The 14769-nt window shown below is 37.2% G+C and overlaps 1 protein-coding gene across 4 annotated transcripts in view; it reads left to right on the plus strand.

The window, feature by feature from the left end:
* PDE3A (phosphodiesterase 3A) overlaps positions 1–14769 on the plus strand; it is a 361465-nt gene that overhangs the window by 210145 nt on the left and 136551 nt on the right. For all 4 annotated transcript variants that reach the window (XM_006067621.4, XM_044941226.2, XM_044941225.2 and 1 more), the window contains exon 2: positions 4633–4683. In XM_006067621.4, the coding sequence (XP_006067683.4) occupies positions 4633–4683 (51 nt within the window). The remainder of the gene's footprint in view (positions 1–4632; positions 4684–14769) is intronic.

Consider the following 14769-nt stretch of genomic DNA (forward strand, 5'->3'; position numbering starts at 1 on the left):
TTTACTTCTTTTTATTTTTATACTCATGCATACGCACTCCACTCCAGTACTCTTGCCTGGAAAATCCCATGGATGGAGGAGCCTGGTGGGCTACAGTCCATGGGGTCGCTAAGAGTCAGACATGACTGAGCAACTTCACTTTCACTTTCATGCATTGAAGAAGGAAATGGCAACCCACTCCAGTGTTCTTGCCTGGAGGATCCCAGGGACAGGGGAGCCTGGTGGACTGCTGTCTATGGGGTCACACAGAGTCAGACACGACTGAAGTGACTTAGCAGCAGCAGCAGCAGCATACTGAGTTTCTTTCACTTCTAATAAAATTAGTTGTTTCCCATAAACCTCTTGACTTGATATTTATTGTGTAAATTGTCCTTATCCTTTCTTCCAGTTATCTACTAGGGTTGTATTTCTTTTTTTTTTTTTAATTTTATTTTATTTTTAAACTTTACATAACTGTATTAGTTTTGCCAAATATCAAAATGAATCCACCACAGGTATACACGTGTATTTCTTTAAAATGTGTAGAGTTCTTAGTGGACTGAAGATGTTATTCTTTACCTGCCATTTACTGTCGATATTTTACCAGTGTGACATTTGTGAAGGCACTTGAAGGTTTCAGGTATCCTGATCAGTTGATCTGACTTTTTTCTAAATTTGGAAATTCTTTTTTTAATTCCAAGATAGTTTAAGTATTTGTTTTCATTTTGTTCTAATACTTACAGTTTAATCTTTTTAAAATAACTCTATTTATCTACTGTTTTTAATATGGGTTCAGCTCTATATTTTTTTCTTTTTTCCATTGATTGAATAATTCATCAAAAACTCATTAATTTTTGTATTTTCTTTTTCACTTTTTTTTTTACTACATGTACTTAATTTATTTCAGAACTGTCCACTACATTTCATTCATTTATATTTTGAGTCATGAAGCATTATCCTATAATTTGAATTAAATTTTATTATTTTAATATACTTTAATAACCACTAGGGCAAATTTATCCCTTCTGGTATTTTGATTCTTAGTTTATTCTCTCAGATAAAATTTGGGTTCTTTTTTTTTTTCAATATCTTTAAAAAATGCAAACAACTTTTGATTGAAATTGAGTTAAACCTATACATTTATTTGGGTAGAAATGAACATAATTTTATTGAATAACTTCTCAAACAGGAGCATTTTATGTTCTTCAGTGAAGCTTTACCATTTTCTGTGTATGATTATCAAGCATTTCTTGATAATGTTCAAAAACATATTACTTTTTGTTGCTATTATGAACAGCTTCTTTGTCTTTTGTTGTCAAAATCAATGCAATTGAATAGGAAAACTAATATATATATAAACATGCTTTACAATATGTCTTGTTAGCATGACAGCTTCTTATTGGTAAGGAGTTCTTCCAGTGCTACACATGACTAGTGAGTGACTAGACAGAGAAATGGAATTTTATTCCTCTTGGTTGATATCTTGCATTTTCTTAATATTCTTCATGGTAAATGTTATTTTTGACAAATAAATATCATGATCTGAAGGGAAGTAGCTCAATGCTGTTACAACTCTGGAAGTAACTTGATAATGTCTTATAGTCTGTGTTTTTATAAAAATCTATATTTGTAACGTTGGGGCATACTTCAGATTAAATAATTTTTGCTCCTTAGAACTCTCATATTTTTGTGATTTATCAAAACAGAATTTAAAATTATTGATATTTTGGGCTTCTGGTTCTTATCATTTCTGACAGTAGGCTAGGCTACACTAGCAGATTTCTGCAGGATGTTTTGTTAAAAAACTACAAGCTTAATGCCACATAAATAAAGCTTAACATGGTTTAACATCTCTCTAGAATGTTCCTGACACAGACTAGGAAAGCTGTACATTAGCAGACTTGTTTAGTCATGCAGTGATATTAAAATATCTTCTAAACAACGAGTAATTGAAATATTAGCTGTTAAGCCAGAAGTTGATTTTTTTTTTTCCAATCTTTTTGCAGGACAAAAGTTAACCTTAAAAATGCATTCTAATATACAATAGGTACAGACAAATAATTTTTGATTCCACTATACAAGGTACTTAGAATAGTTAAATTCATACAGTCAGAAAGTACATTGTTAGATGCAGGGGGTAGTGGTTAGGTTGGGGAGGACTTAGTGTTTAATGGGGACAGTTTCAGTTGAGGAAAGTGAAAGATTAGGGAGATGGCTGATGGTGAGAGTTGCACAACAATGTGAATGTATTTAGTGTCATAGAAATATACAGTTAAATATGGTTAAAATAGTATGTTATGTGACTTTTACAATAATAAAAAAGAATTTTTAAAAATAGGTGTATTACTTTAGATATGTTAATTTATATCTGTGAGGGCTATTTAATACCTTACTGTTAAAACATAGGTTTCAAAAAGCTGCTGCTAAGTTGGACACTTCAGTTGTGTCCGACTCTGTGCGACCCCGTAGACGGAAGCCCACCAGGCTCCCCTGTCCCTGGGATTCTCCAGGCAACGACACTGGATGGGTTGCCATTTCCTTCTCCAAGACATGAAAGTGAAAAGTGAAAGTGAAGTCGCTCAGTCATGTCTGAATCTTAGCGACCCCATGGACTGCAGCCTACCAGGTTCCTACAGTCCATGAAAGAGTAGAAACTGTTGCCATGTAAATAGGTATAATTTAATTTACTGTCAAGAATTTACTGGCAAGATTTTAATTTACTGGCAAGAATACGCAGAAGAACTATACAAAAAAGATCTTCATGACACAAATAATCATGATGGTGTGATCACTCACCTAGAGCCAGACATCCTGGAAAGCGAAGTCAAGTGGGTCTTAGGAAGCATCACTATGAACAAAGCTAGTGGAGGTGATAGAATTCCAGCTGAGCTATTTCAAATCCTGAAAGAGTATGCTGTGAAAGTGCTGCACTCAATATGTCAGCAAATTTGGAGAACTCAGCAGTGGCCACAGAACTGGAGAAGGTCAGTTTTCATTCCAGTCCCAAAGAAAGGCAATGCCAAAGAATGCTCAAACTACAGCACAATTGCACTCATCTCACACGCTAGCAAAGTAGTGCTCAAAATTCTCCAAGCCAGGCTTCAACAGTACATGAACCCTGAACTTCCATATGTTCAGGCTGGATTTAGAAAAGGCACAGGAACAGAGATCAAATTGCCAACATCCATTGGATCATTGAAAAAGCAAGAGGGTTCCAGAAAAACAGCTACTTCTGCTTTATTAACTACGCCAAAGCCTTTGACTGTGTAATCACAACAAACTGTGGAAAACTGTCCAAGAGATGGGAATACCAGACCACCTGGCCTGACTCTTGAGAAATCTGTATGCAGGTCAGGAAGCAACAGTTAGAACTGGCCTTGGAACAACAGACTTGTTCCAAATCGGAAAGGAGTACATCAAGGCAGTATATTGTCATCCTGCTAATTTAACATATATGAAGAGGACATCATGAGAAATGCTGGGCTGGAGGAAGCACAAGCTAGAATCAAGATTGCTGGCAGAAATATCAATAACCTCAGATATGCAGATGACACCACCCTCATGACAGAAGCAAAGAACTAAAGAGCTTCTTGATGAAAGTGAAAGAGGAGAGTGAAGAAGTTGGCTTAAAACTCAACATTCAGAAAACTAAGATCATGACATCCGGTCCCATCACTTCATTTCAAATAGATGGGGAAACAGTGGAAACAGTGACAGACTTTATTTTGGGTGGCTCTAAAATCACTGCAGATGGTGACTGCAGCCATGAAATTAAAAGACGCTTGCTCTTGGAAGAAAAATTATAAACAACCTAGACAGCATATTAAAAAGCAGAGACATTACTTTGCCAACAAGGGTCCATCTAGTCAAAGTTATGGTTTTTCTAGTAGTCATGTGTGGATGTGAGGGTTGGACTATAAAGAAAGCTGAGTTTCAAAGAATTGATGCTTTTGAACTGTGATGTTGAAGAAGACTCTTGAGAGTCCCTTGGAGTGCAAGGAGAGCAAGCCAGTCCATCTTAAAGGAAATCAATCCTGAATATTCATTGGAAGAACTGATGCTGAAGCTGAAACTCCAATAGTTTGGTCACCTGATGCGAAGAACTGACTCATTTGAAAAGACTCTGATGCTGGTAAAGATTGAATGCAGAAGGAGAAAGGGATGACAGAAGATAAGACGGTTGAATGGCATCACTGACTCAATGGACGTGAGTTTCAGGAAGCTCCGGGAGTTGGTGATGAATACGGAAACCTGGTCTGCTGCAATCCATGGGGTCAAAAGAGTCAGACACGACTGTGTGACTGAACTGAACTGAATTGAATTTACTGTCATTACTATATTGTCTTGACCTCTGGGGGTTTCCAGGGGGCACTAGTGGTAAAGAGCCCTCCTATCAGTGTAGGAGTCATAAGACAAGCAGGTTTGATCTCTGGGTTGGGAAGATTCCCTGGAGGAGGGCATGGCAACTCACTCTAGTACTCTTGTCTGGAGAATCCTGTGGACAGAGCAGTCTGGCAGGCTAAAGCTATTTAATACCTTACTATGAAAACATAGGTTTCAAAAGTCTATTATTCTATAAAAGAAAGACTATAAATTGTTGACATATAAAATAGGTATCATTTAATTTACTGCCATTATTGCATTGTCTTGCAGCTCATGGGGCATTCAGAATGGGACCACAAACGAGGGCCACGAGGATCACAGGTAAGATTCTTTTCCTTTTTTGCATTTTGTTGTTTAACACTTGGAGCCATGACTTTTCTAAAACTCAAGAAATGAGGACAGAGAAGAAGAGGCACAGCAGTCATGCCATTTGTTTTGATTTTACTTAGCTGTAATTAAAGTCTGGTTTCAGATCCCAAGGGCAGATATCAGTATATTCCTCTGAAGAGCTTTCTAGTATCCCAGATTGGTTGTGTTCCTGTTCCTCTCAATAGAGATTTTATATTCATCTCGTCGGTACAGAATTTATTTTGATCAGCAACCTACTCTGTTGATTTTATTCATTTCCTTTGATAATTTTTCTATGTATTTCTTCTTGTCTCTATCTTCCTGGTTTTGGTTAAATATTTTGAAATATAATCACAGTAAACCCTGAACTAATTACAGATTTTGTCTCTAAATGAACTGTCTTCATCTTAAGGAAATAGAAAGATGAAAGGACCTATTATTTAGGAAAAGAAACAAATTATAAACCTTTCTATATTGCCAGACTGTTCTCATTGTCTTACTTTATGTCTTAGGCAAGGAGAAATCTTCCATGACGCATTTATGCTTTTTAATGACCTAATTAGACAATGTGGATTTGTTTTGCTTTCATAATTACTTTGCCTGACAGAATAAAGGCTGAATTTTACACTGAGAAAATTATCTGTCCTCCTAGGGTACTTTGTGAAGAAATAGAAAAATCACTTTTCTCTTCGTTGCCTGCACTTACCTGACTGTAAACATGCCAAATAAAAAATGACACTAAAAATATGGTTAAGAGAAGCAGAATTGGATGTGCAGTACTGCATATGAAAAATCATTTTGAAATATGAAATTCTCCCCAGGGTTTTACCAAGTTGACATGACCTGTGCTGTCATTAAGTTTTCATGGATAACAGCTTAATTTAGGTCACTGAGAAAGTACAACCAAATCAGTCAGTTGTTTTTAGTGGCAAGTTTAACAGCTGTGTTTTCATTTTTGTCTGATATCAATTTGATGAGTAGATAATAGAAATCAGTCCAATTAAATCAGCATTATCCAAAAGAATGTATGCCTCACTTTCCCTTACTCTTACTTCTCTCTTTCTGTTTTTCTCCAACAACTCGCCCTTTGTACACATTTAATATTTTAAATCAGAATTTGCTGCCAGATTGGTAATGAATACATGGTAAATTGTTTGTAATTCTAGATCTATCACAGGTAAAGATGAGCACCAGCAAGAAACCCCCAGGTAGCTTCCCAGGGGGCTTCCCAGGTAGCATAGTGGTGGAGAATCCATCTGCCAATGCAGGAGACACAAGAGACATGGGTTTGATCCCCTGGCTCAGGAAAATCCCCTGGAGGAGAAAATGGCAACCCATTCCAGTATTCTTGCCTGAAATAGTCCATGGAGAGAGGAGCCTGGTGGGCTACAGTCCATGGGGTCACAAAGAGTCGGACATGACTTAGCAACTAAACAACAACAGTAGAGTATACCTTTATCTCACCTTGATTCTCAACTCAGATAAAAATTGTCAATGTCAGAAGCAAAAACAGTACGTATACATATAACTGATTCAGATTGTTGTACAGCAAAAACCTACACAGCATTGTAAAGCAATTATACTCCAATTAAAAAACAAAGAAGTGTTTTAAAAAGCAAGAACACACACCCCAAAATTAAAAAGATACCAATTACAACAGAATAGTTTATTGGGAAATTCTAGATAAATTAAGCACAGAGTAAAACCTCTAATTCTAATTCCCCACCAGAGAGGGGGAAAAAGACACTGTATTTATGTTTTAGATCATTGATCTCTTCTTATCTTGCTATTACTTCCTTGAACAATATGTCTAAAGCCTTTCAGCCATTTGAAAGGAATTGCTGACTGCATTTGAATACAGACCTCTAAGTATTTTACTAACACCACAAGGCCTCACTCAAATACCATCTCTTTAGGAAAAGAAAAGATTTAGTTTAATTGAAGACAGGTTTTTGACCACTTACTATGTGGACGGCACTGTGGTAGGTCTCAGTCTGAGGGAAAACCGAGAGACAAGTTTATTGTGTACAGAGAGCTTACAAGGTATAGTTGGAAATAGAGCAATACTTGAGTAGATAATGTGCCTATAAGGCAGAGTGGTAGATGTAAAATTAATTATATAAACAAAGTATGATAAGAGTTTAGGTGGGACGGATTGTTGATTTATGCCTAGTGGAAATGGGAAATTTTGGTGGTGTCTGAGGTGAGCCTTCAAGGTGGTGTTACAAGATTTTAGAAGTGTAAAGAGGGAAAGGAAAAAGCCTGAGGAAAAAGTCTGAACTGGCAAAGTGTGGGGTTGTTTGGATATGTGTGAACTTTCTTTATAACTGCTTTATAAAACCTGACTGGCTAGGGACCGTTGCAGGAACTCCTGTGAAGGAATGATCCAGAGAATGTCATTTTTTATTGATTAGATGAGGAAGAAGTAAGGAGGGTCAGGAGTGTGAAATCCTGTACTTCACGGATGAGTACCAGTAACCCAGGCCTGTTCACAGGGAAAATAATGAGGTTAGTGTTTACATTGTTGAGTGAGAAGTGAAGATGACAATCCCAAAAGGGAATTTCAGACGGACATTTGAGATGCTGCTCTGGGCTCTGTAGTCAGATGAAAGGGCTTCTCTGGTGGTTCAGCAGTAAAACATCTGCCTGCAATGCAGAAGTCCATCTACAATGCAGGAGACACGGGTTCAATCCCTGGGTCAGGAAGATCCCTGGGAGAAGGAAATGGCAACCCACTCCAGTATTCTTGCCTGGGAAATCCCATGGACAGAGGAGCTTGGAGAGCTCCAGTCCATGGGGTCACAAGAGTCGGATATGACTTAGTGACTGAACCACCACCACAGCCAGATGAGAGCAGAAGATGTAAACTAAAGAGTACCAGACATACATATGATAATAGGGTTACATCAGGCAATAGATCCCAGAAGAAGAACATGAAAAGAGAAAAACAGAAGAAAGGCTGATTCTTGAGGGAGGCTCAGCATACAGGCTGAGAGGAGCCTGGGGAGGGAGTTAAAACATACACACAGGCTCAGTGGAGACCAGAGGAAGGAGAACTAATGCAGAATTGAAAGTAGTGAGCATGCTGACAAGCTACACTCAAAAGAGGGCTGAGACCACAAACACAGGTTCAAGAAAACAAAAAAAAAATGGGAAAAGTAGTGAGCATGCTGACAAGCTACACTCAAAAGAGGGCTGAGACCACAAACACAGGTTCAAGAAAACAAAAAAAAAAAAAAAAATATGGGAAATGCTATTGAATGTAGTGATGAGCAGGCCATTAGTGGGCTCTCAGAATGCACTTTCAGTCAAGCAGTAGTGGAAAGCAGAATATAGAAATTAAGAAGAGAGTTAGTGTGAGGTGGGGCTTCCCTGATGGCTCAGTTGGTAAAGAATCTGCCTGCAATGCAAAAGATCTAGCTTGGATCACTGGGTCAGGAAGAGCCCTTGGAGAAGGGAATGGCTATCCACTCCAGTATTCTTTCCTGGAAAATTCTATGGACAGAGGACCCTAGCAGACTACAGTCCATGGGGTGGCAGAGTTGGGCACGACTGAATGACTAACACATTCACTTGACTTTCACTTTTTGGTGTGAGATAGTGGAAACGTCTCATGGAGGAGTTTTGTTTTAAAAGAAAAGTAGAATTAAAAAAGAGGTGAAAAATGACAAGGTCCCAGTGTATGGCAGTGAACTATATTCAATATCCTTTGATTAACCATAATGATAAAGAATATAAAAAAGAATGGTGATGGTTTAGTTGCTAAGTCATGTCAGACTCTTGAGACCCCATGGACCATTCAATATCCTGTGATTAACCATAATGGTAAAGAATATAAAAAAGAATGTATGTGTGTATAACTGAATCACTTTGCTGTAGGGCAGAGATTAATACAACATTGTAAATCAGCTATACATCAGTAAAAAAAAAAAAAGAAATAGCAATAGAAGTGAGGAAAAATTTTTTTATGCCAAGATGAGATATATGTCTTAATAACTGTTAATAGCAAAGAGAATCAGTGTAGAGGAGAAACACTGGAAGTTCTCAATAATGACCTATTTAAGGACTGAGAAAATAGTGTAGTTCAGGGCAGGGAATGCACTTTCTCTCAAAGTGGTCCTTTGACACCCATTTATGTGTTTTTCTTACACTCCACCAGTCCCTACCCTGAACTCTTCCATTTACTCTAGTTCAGAAAAACTGACCATGTTCTTAAACGAATTATTACATCCACCAATAAGCACTAATGAAGAAGCTTTGGAAAGAAAGTAGAGAAATTTATACCAGAACAGAAGACAATAAATGGGGACAGGTAGTACAAAAATGAAATGTTATTTAGTCGCTAAGTCATGTCTAACTCTTACAACCTCATGGACTGTAGCCCACCAGGTTCCTCTGTGCATGGAGTTTCCCAGGCAAGAAGACTGGAGCGGGTCGCCAGTTCCTTCTCTAGGGAACCTTCTGACCCAGGGATCAAACTCACGTCTCCTGCATTGCACGCAGATTCTTTTACTCCTGGTGGCTCAGCTAATAAGGAAACTGCCTGCAGTGTGGGAGACCTGGGTTCAACCCCTGGTTTGGGAAGATTCTCTGGATAAGGGAATGGCTACCCACTCCAGTACTCTTGCCTGGAGAACTCCATGGACAGAGAAGCCTAGTAAGCTACAGTCCATGGGGTCACAAAGATTCAGATGTGACTGAGCGATTTTCACTTTCTTTTACCACTGAGCCACCAGGGAAATACTGTGAGCCTGATAACTTCAGTTTTCTTGGTAGAGAAAGAGTATATAAACTTGGGGATATTACAGTGGAAAACCTTGAATGGCAGAAAATATATGAAGTACATTTATTTTAGATTTCCAAAAATGGGGACTGACTTGATGTGTGAGCATCAATAAATACCTGGTAGATAGCACTGGGCTGTCATACATGTGAGGGGCAGCCTGCAAGACATATATTGGTGTTTTTCATGTAAAAAACACCAATATATGTCTTGCACTGTTTTTAGCCTTCAAGGAGTCAAAAACAAACTAAACAATTTTGGCCTTCAAGAAGGAAGTATATAGTTTTATCTAAAGTTGGTATTAGCTAGGAGGAAAAAAAAATGATCAGCTTGTATTGAGAACATTCATCATGACCAGGATAAAGTTAAACTTCTGACTTTCCTCCTATGTGCTTTCTAGACAGAAGTTTTTTCTCAAATTTGATGTTGTCTTTCAAAATTATATATGTATTATCACAAATAATAAAGTGTACCTTTCATATAAAATGCTTATAGAACAGTGACTATCTTACTTCAAGTTAAATTCAGCTCTTAATTGTATATGACTCTTCAAACTCAGAAGAATTTAATTAACATTTATTTATTTACTCTATTCTCAATAATTCTGTGACATAATTTGTCAGCTTACTCACACATTCAGGCTGATGGTTTATTCTTCCTTTTTTTTTTTTTCCTTTTAGTATAAGCTCTCAGATACTAGATCATCCAAATTAGGGCAGATGCTAAATGATATATAAACTTCAGCAGCAGGCAGAACTCTTTTTCTGGCAGCATTCCCAGTAATACCAAATGAAGTCAGAGGATAAAATTCTCAGAAGGCAATTAAGTGTTTTTCTTGTTTTGTTTTCCCTTTGCTATAAATTCTTGAAGAAAAGCTTTTCAGTGGAAAGTTAAGAGAGATAATAGAAAATTGTTCTCCTTTGAAAAGCTTACGAGAGGTAACAGGGCATTGAAGGAACCAATAGTTTCCTTGTTACTTAGCTAAGAGTCTTTGTGGGAAAAGATCACTTTGATTTGTGAATTGTACTAGAAATTTTAATGTACTGGGGAATGTACTAGGAACATTTTAACGTACTAGGAACCAGTGGGCCTGTATTAATCAATAGTTGGAAACTAGCAGGTTCTTTCGTCATTTAGTGCATTTTTGATACCTTAAACTATCAGTGGAGACAAACAGATTCTGTGGTCATTTAGTGTGTGTGTATGTCTATGTGTAGTATATATATACTAATAATATATATACTAGCAACCAAGCTTTATCAATTACACTTAAGACCACTTTTTGAAGACACAACTTATGTGTGATACATTTAGTCTTCAGATAATTGAGGTGTATTTTTAGACATGAAATTCTGGTTTGTCTTTCTAAGTGATTGAATTATAATATGTACAACACAAGAAAATAGCTGAATATTCTGGTGGGGAAAAAGGTAATAGGTAGCAATAGACTTTTAGTATGCTTAAAAATGAAATGGAACTATAATACACTACAATTTATGGGATTATATTAGGTTGGCCAAAAAGTTTATTCAGGTTTTCTGTAACATCGTACAGTAAAACCCAAATGAATTTTTTGGCCAACCCAATAGCAAAAGCAGTTCTAAGAAAGCAGTTCCTGGAAATAAATGCTTACCTCTATGAATAATTATATGCCAACAAACTGAGCAACTTAGAAGTAATGGATGAATTCCTAGGAGCATACAATGTACGAAGACTGAACCATGAAGAAACAGAAAATCTGAACAGACCAATAATTTAAAACCTTCCAACAAAGAAAAACCAAGGCCAGAAGGTTTCACTGGTGAATTCTACTAAACATTAACACGAACTTCTGCCAATCCTTTTCAAAGTCTTCCAAAGAATGGAAGAGGTGAGAATACTTCTGAACTCATTTTATGATGCCAGCATTATGTTGATACCAAAACCAGAAAGGGATATGAGAAGAGAAGTGTAAGTCATTACCCCTGTGAACATAGGTGCAACAGTCCTCAACAAAATATTAGTAAACTGAATTCAACAGTACATTAAAATGGTCATACACCATGATCAAGTAGAATTTATTCCAGGGAAGCAAGGATAGTTCAACATCTGCAGATCAGTCAGAGTGACATACCACATTAACAGAAGAGAGAATAAGATTCTTATGATCATCTCAATAAATGCAGAAAAGCAACTGACAAAATTCAACATCCGTTTATGATGTGTGTATATATATACACAAACCTCTCAACAGTGTGGTTATAGGGGTAACATGCCTCAAAATCCTAAAGGCCATATGTGACAAACTCAGAGCTGACATCTCACTGCATCAGCTTTTCCTCTAACAGGAACATGACAAGGATCCCTACTCTCTCCTCTTTTATTCAACATAGGATGGAAAGTCCTAGCCAGAGCAATTAAGCAAGAAAATAAATAAAAGGCATCCAAATTGGAAAGGAAGAAGTAAAATTGTTACTATATACAAATTACATGATATCAGATCTAGAAAACCCTAAAAGTGAAGTGAAGTGGAATCGTTCAGTCATGTCCAACTCTTTGCCACCCCACGGACTGTAGCCCACCAGGCTCCTCCATCCATGGAATTTTCTAGGCAAGAGTACTGGAGTGGGTTACCATTTCCTTCTCCAGAGGATCTTCCCGACCCAGGGATCAAACCCGGGTCTCCCGCATTGTGGGCAGACGCTTTACCGTCTGAGCCACCAGGGAATCAAACAGAAAACCCTAAAGACCTCGTCAAAAAGCTGTTAGAACTAACAAATTCATTGAAGTTTCACAATATAAAATGAATACCAAAAATTCTGTTGTTTCTTTACAATAATAACAAAGTATCAGAAATAAAAATAAAGAAAGCAGTTCCACTGACAATGCATCAAAAATAACAAAATACCTAAAATAAATTTAACCAAGGAGGTGAAAGAACTGTGTATAGATAATTACAAGATATTAATGAAAGCAATTGAAGAAGACACAAAGAAATAGAAAAATATTCTGTGCTCATAAATTAGAAGAATCAGTATTGTTAAAATGTCCATAATATCCAAATCAATCTATATATTCAATGCAATCCCTATCAAAATTCCAGTGGTATTTTTCAGAGAATATAATAGACATTCCTAAAATTTGTATGTAACTAAAATATTTAAAATAGCCAAGCAATCTTGAGGAAGAAGAATAAAGCTTAGCATATCACACTCCCTTATTTCAAACTATATTACAAAGATGTAGTAATCAAAGGGCTTCTCTGGTGGTTCAGAGGTAAGGAATCTGCCTGCAATGCAGGAGCCATATGAGACACAGATTCAATCATGTGTTGGGATGATTCCCTGGAGGAGGGCATGGCAACCCTCTCCAGTATTCCTGCCTGGAGAATCCTATGGACAGAGGAGCCTAGCAGACTACAGTTCATGGGGTCGCAAAGAGTCAGACACAACTGAAGTGACTTAGCAGGCATAGTAATCAAAACACTGTATTACATTAAAACAGACACACAAATCAATGGAACAAAGTAGAGAGCCCAGAAATAAACCCTCACATATATTTATGACAAAGTAGCCAAGAATATACAAAGATGATAGGACAGTCTCCTTAATAAATGGTGTTGAGAAAATTGAAGAACCACACACAAACAAACAAAACTGGACCACTCTCTTACACAACATAGAAACGTTAATTCAAAATGGATTAAAGACTTGAAGGTAAGACCAAAAGCCGTAAAACTCTAGAAGATAAGTGGCAACCTCCTTGATTTAGATTGTGGTAATGATTTTTTTTAACACCCAAAGCAAAACCAATAAAAGCAGAAATAAACAAGCAGTACTATATCAAGCTAAAAATCTTCCTCACAGCAAAAGAAATCATAAACAAAATGAAAAGACAGCCTACTGAATAGGAGGAAATATTTACAAATCATGTATCTAACAAATGGCTAATACCCAAAATATATAAAGAGCTTATACAACACAATAGCAAGACAAAAGCAATTTGATTTTAAAATGAGTATAATATTTGGATCGTCATTTTTTCCAAAGAAGGTATACAGATGCCCAATAGGTACATGAAAAGGTGCTCAACATCACTAGTCATCAGGGAAATGTAAATCAAAACCACACTGAATTTTCACCTGTTAGAATTACGTATCCAAAAAAGACAACAAGCAAATGCTGGCAAGACGTAGAGTAAAGAAAACCTTTGTGCACTGTTGATGGAAGTGTAAATGAGTGCAACCACTATGGAAGACAATGGGTTTTCCACAAATTAAAAATATAACCACCAAGTTCTACTTCTAGGTGTTTGTTCAAAGAAAATGAAAACATTTATTGAAAAAGATATATGCACCCCCGTGTTCACTGCAGCATTATTTTCTATAGCCAGGAAGTGTCTTTTAGTGGATGAATGGATAAAGATGTAGTATATATACACAATGGAACATTCAGTTCAGTTCAGTCGCTCAATCATGTCCGACTCTTTGCGACCCCATGAATCACAGGACGCCAGGCCTCTGTCCATCACCAACTCCATTACTCAGTCATAAAAAAGAATGAAATCTTGTCATTTGTGACAACATGAATGAACCTTGAAGGCACTAAACTAAGTGAAATAAGTCAAACATAACAAATACCATAGGAGCTCTCTTATATGAGGAATTAAAAAAAAAACAAACTCATAGATACAAGGGACAGACTGATGACTGCAAGGAATGGGAAGTGTGAGAAGTGAGTGAACTCTTTTTTCTAAATTTTTTTAGTTTCAATAAATTGATATCAATTTTTTAAAAATTAAAAATTATCTGTATCCTCTTTGACAGAATGACTTTAATTATCTATCACATACTAGAAGCTCCAAACTATAAAGCTTCTAAAATAAGAAACTTCTAGGAGTATTTTCGGAGAAGGCACTGGCTACCCACTCCAGTACTCTTGCCTGGAAAATCCCATGGGCGGAGGAGCCTGGTGGGCTGCAGTCCATGGGGTTGTGAAGAGTTGGACACGACTGAGCAACTTCTCTTTCACTTTTCACTTTCATGCATCGGAGAAGGAAATGGCAACCCACTCCAGTGTTCTTGCCTGGAGAATCCCAGGGACGGGAGCCTGGTGGGCTGCCATCCGTGGGGTCGCACAGAGTCGGACATGACTGACGTGACTTAGCAGCAGCAGCAGCAGGAGTATTTTAAATCTCAAGGATGAATTTTGATTGGAAGTTATTATTATTCAGTATCTTGTCTACCTGGGTATTCAGGAGAATGGATCTGTTAATAATAGCTACTAAAGATGATGAAC

This window comes from Bubalus bubalis, chromosome 4 (genome assembly GCF_019923935.1).
Source record: "Bubalus bubalis isolate 160015118507 breed Murrah chromosome 4, NDDB_SH_1, whole genome shotgun sequence".
Taxonomy (NCBI): domain Eukaryota; kingdom Metazoa; phylum Chordata; class Mammalia; order Artiodactyla; family Bovidae; genus Bubalus; species Bubalus bubalis.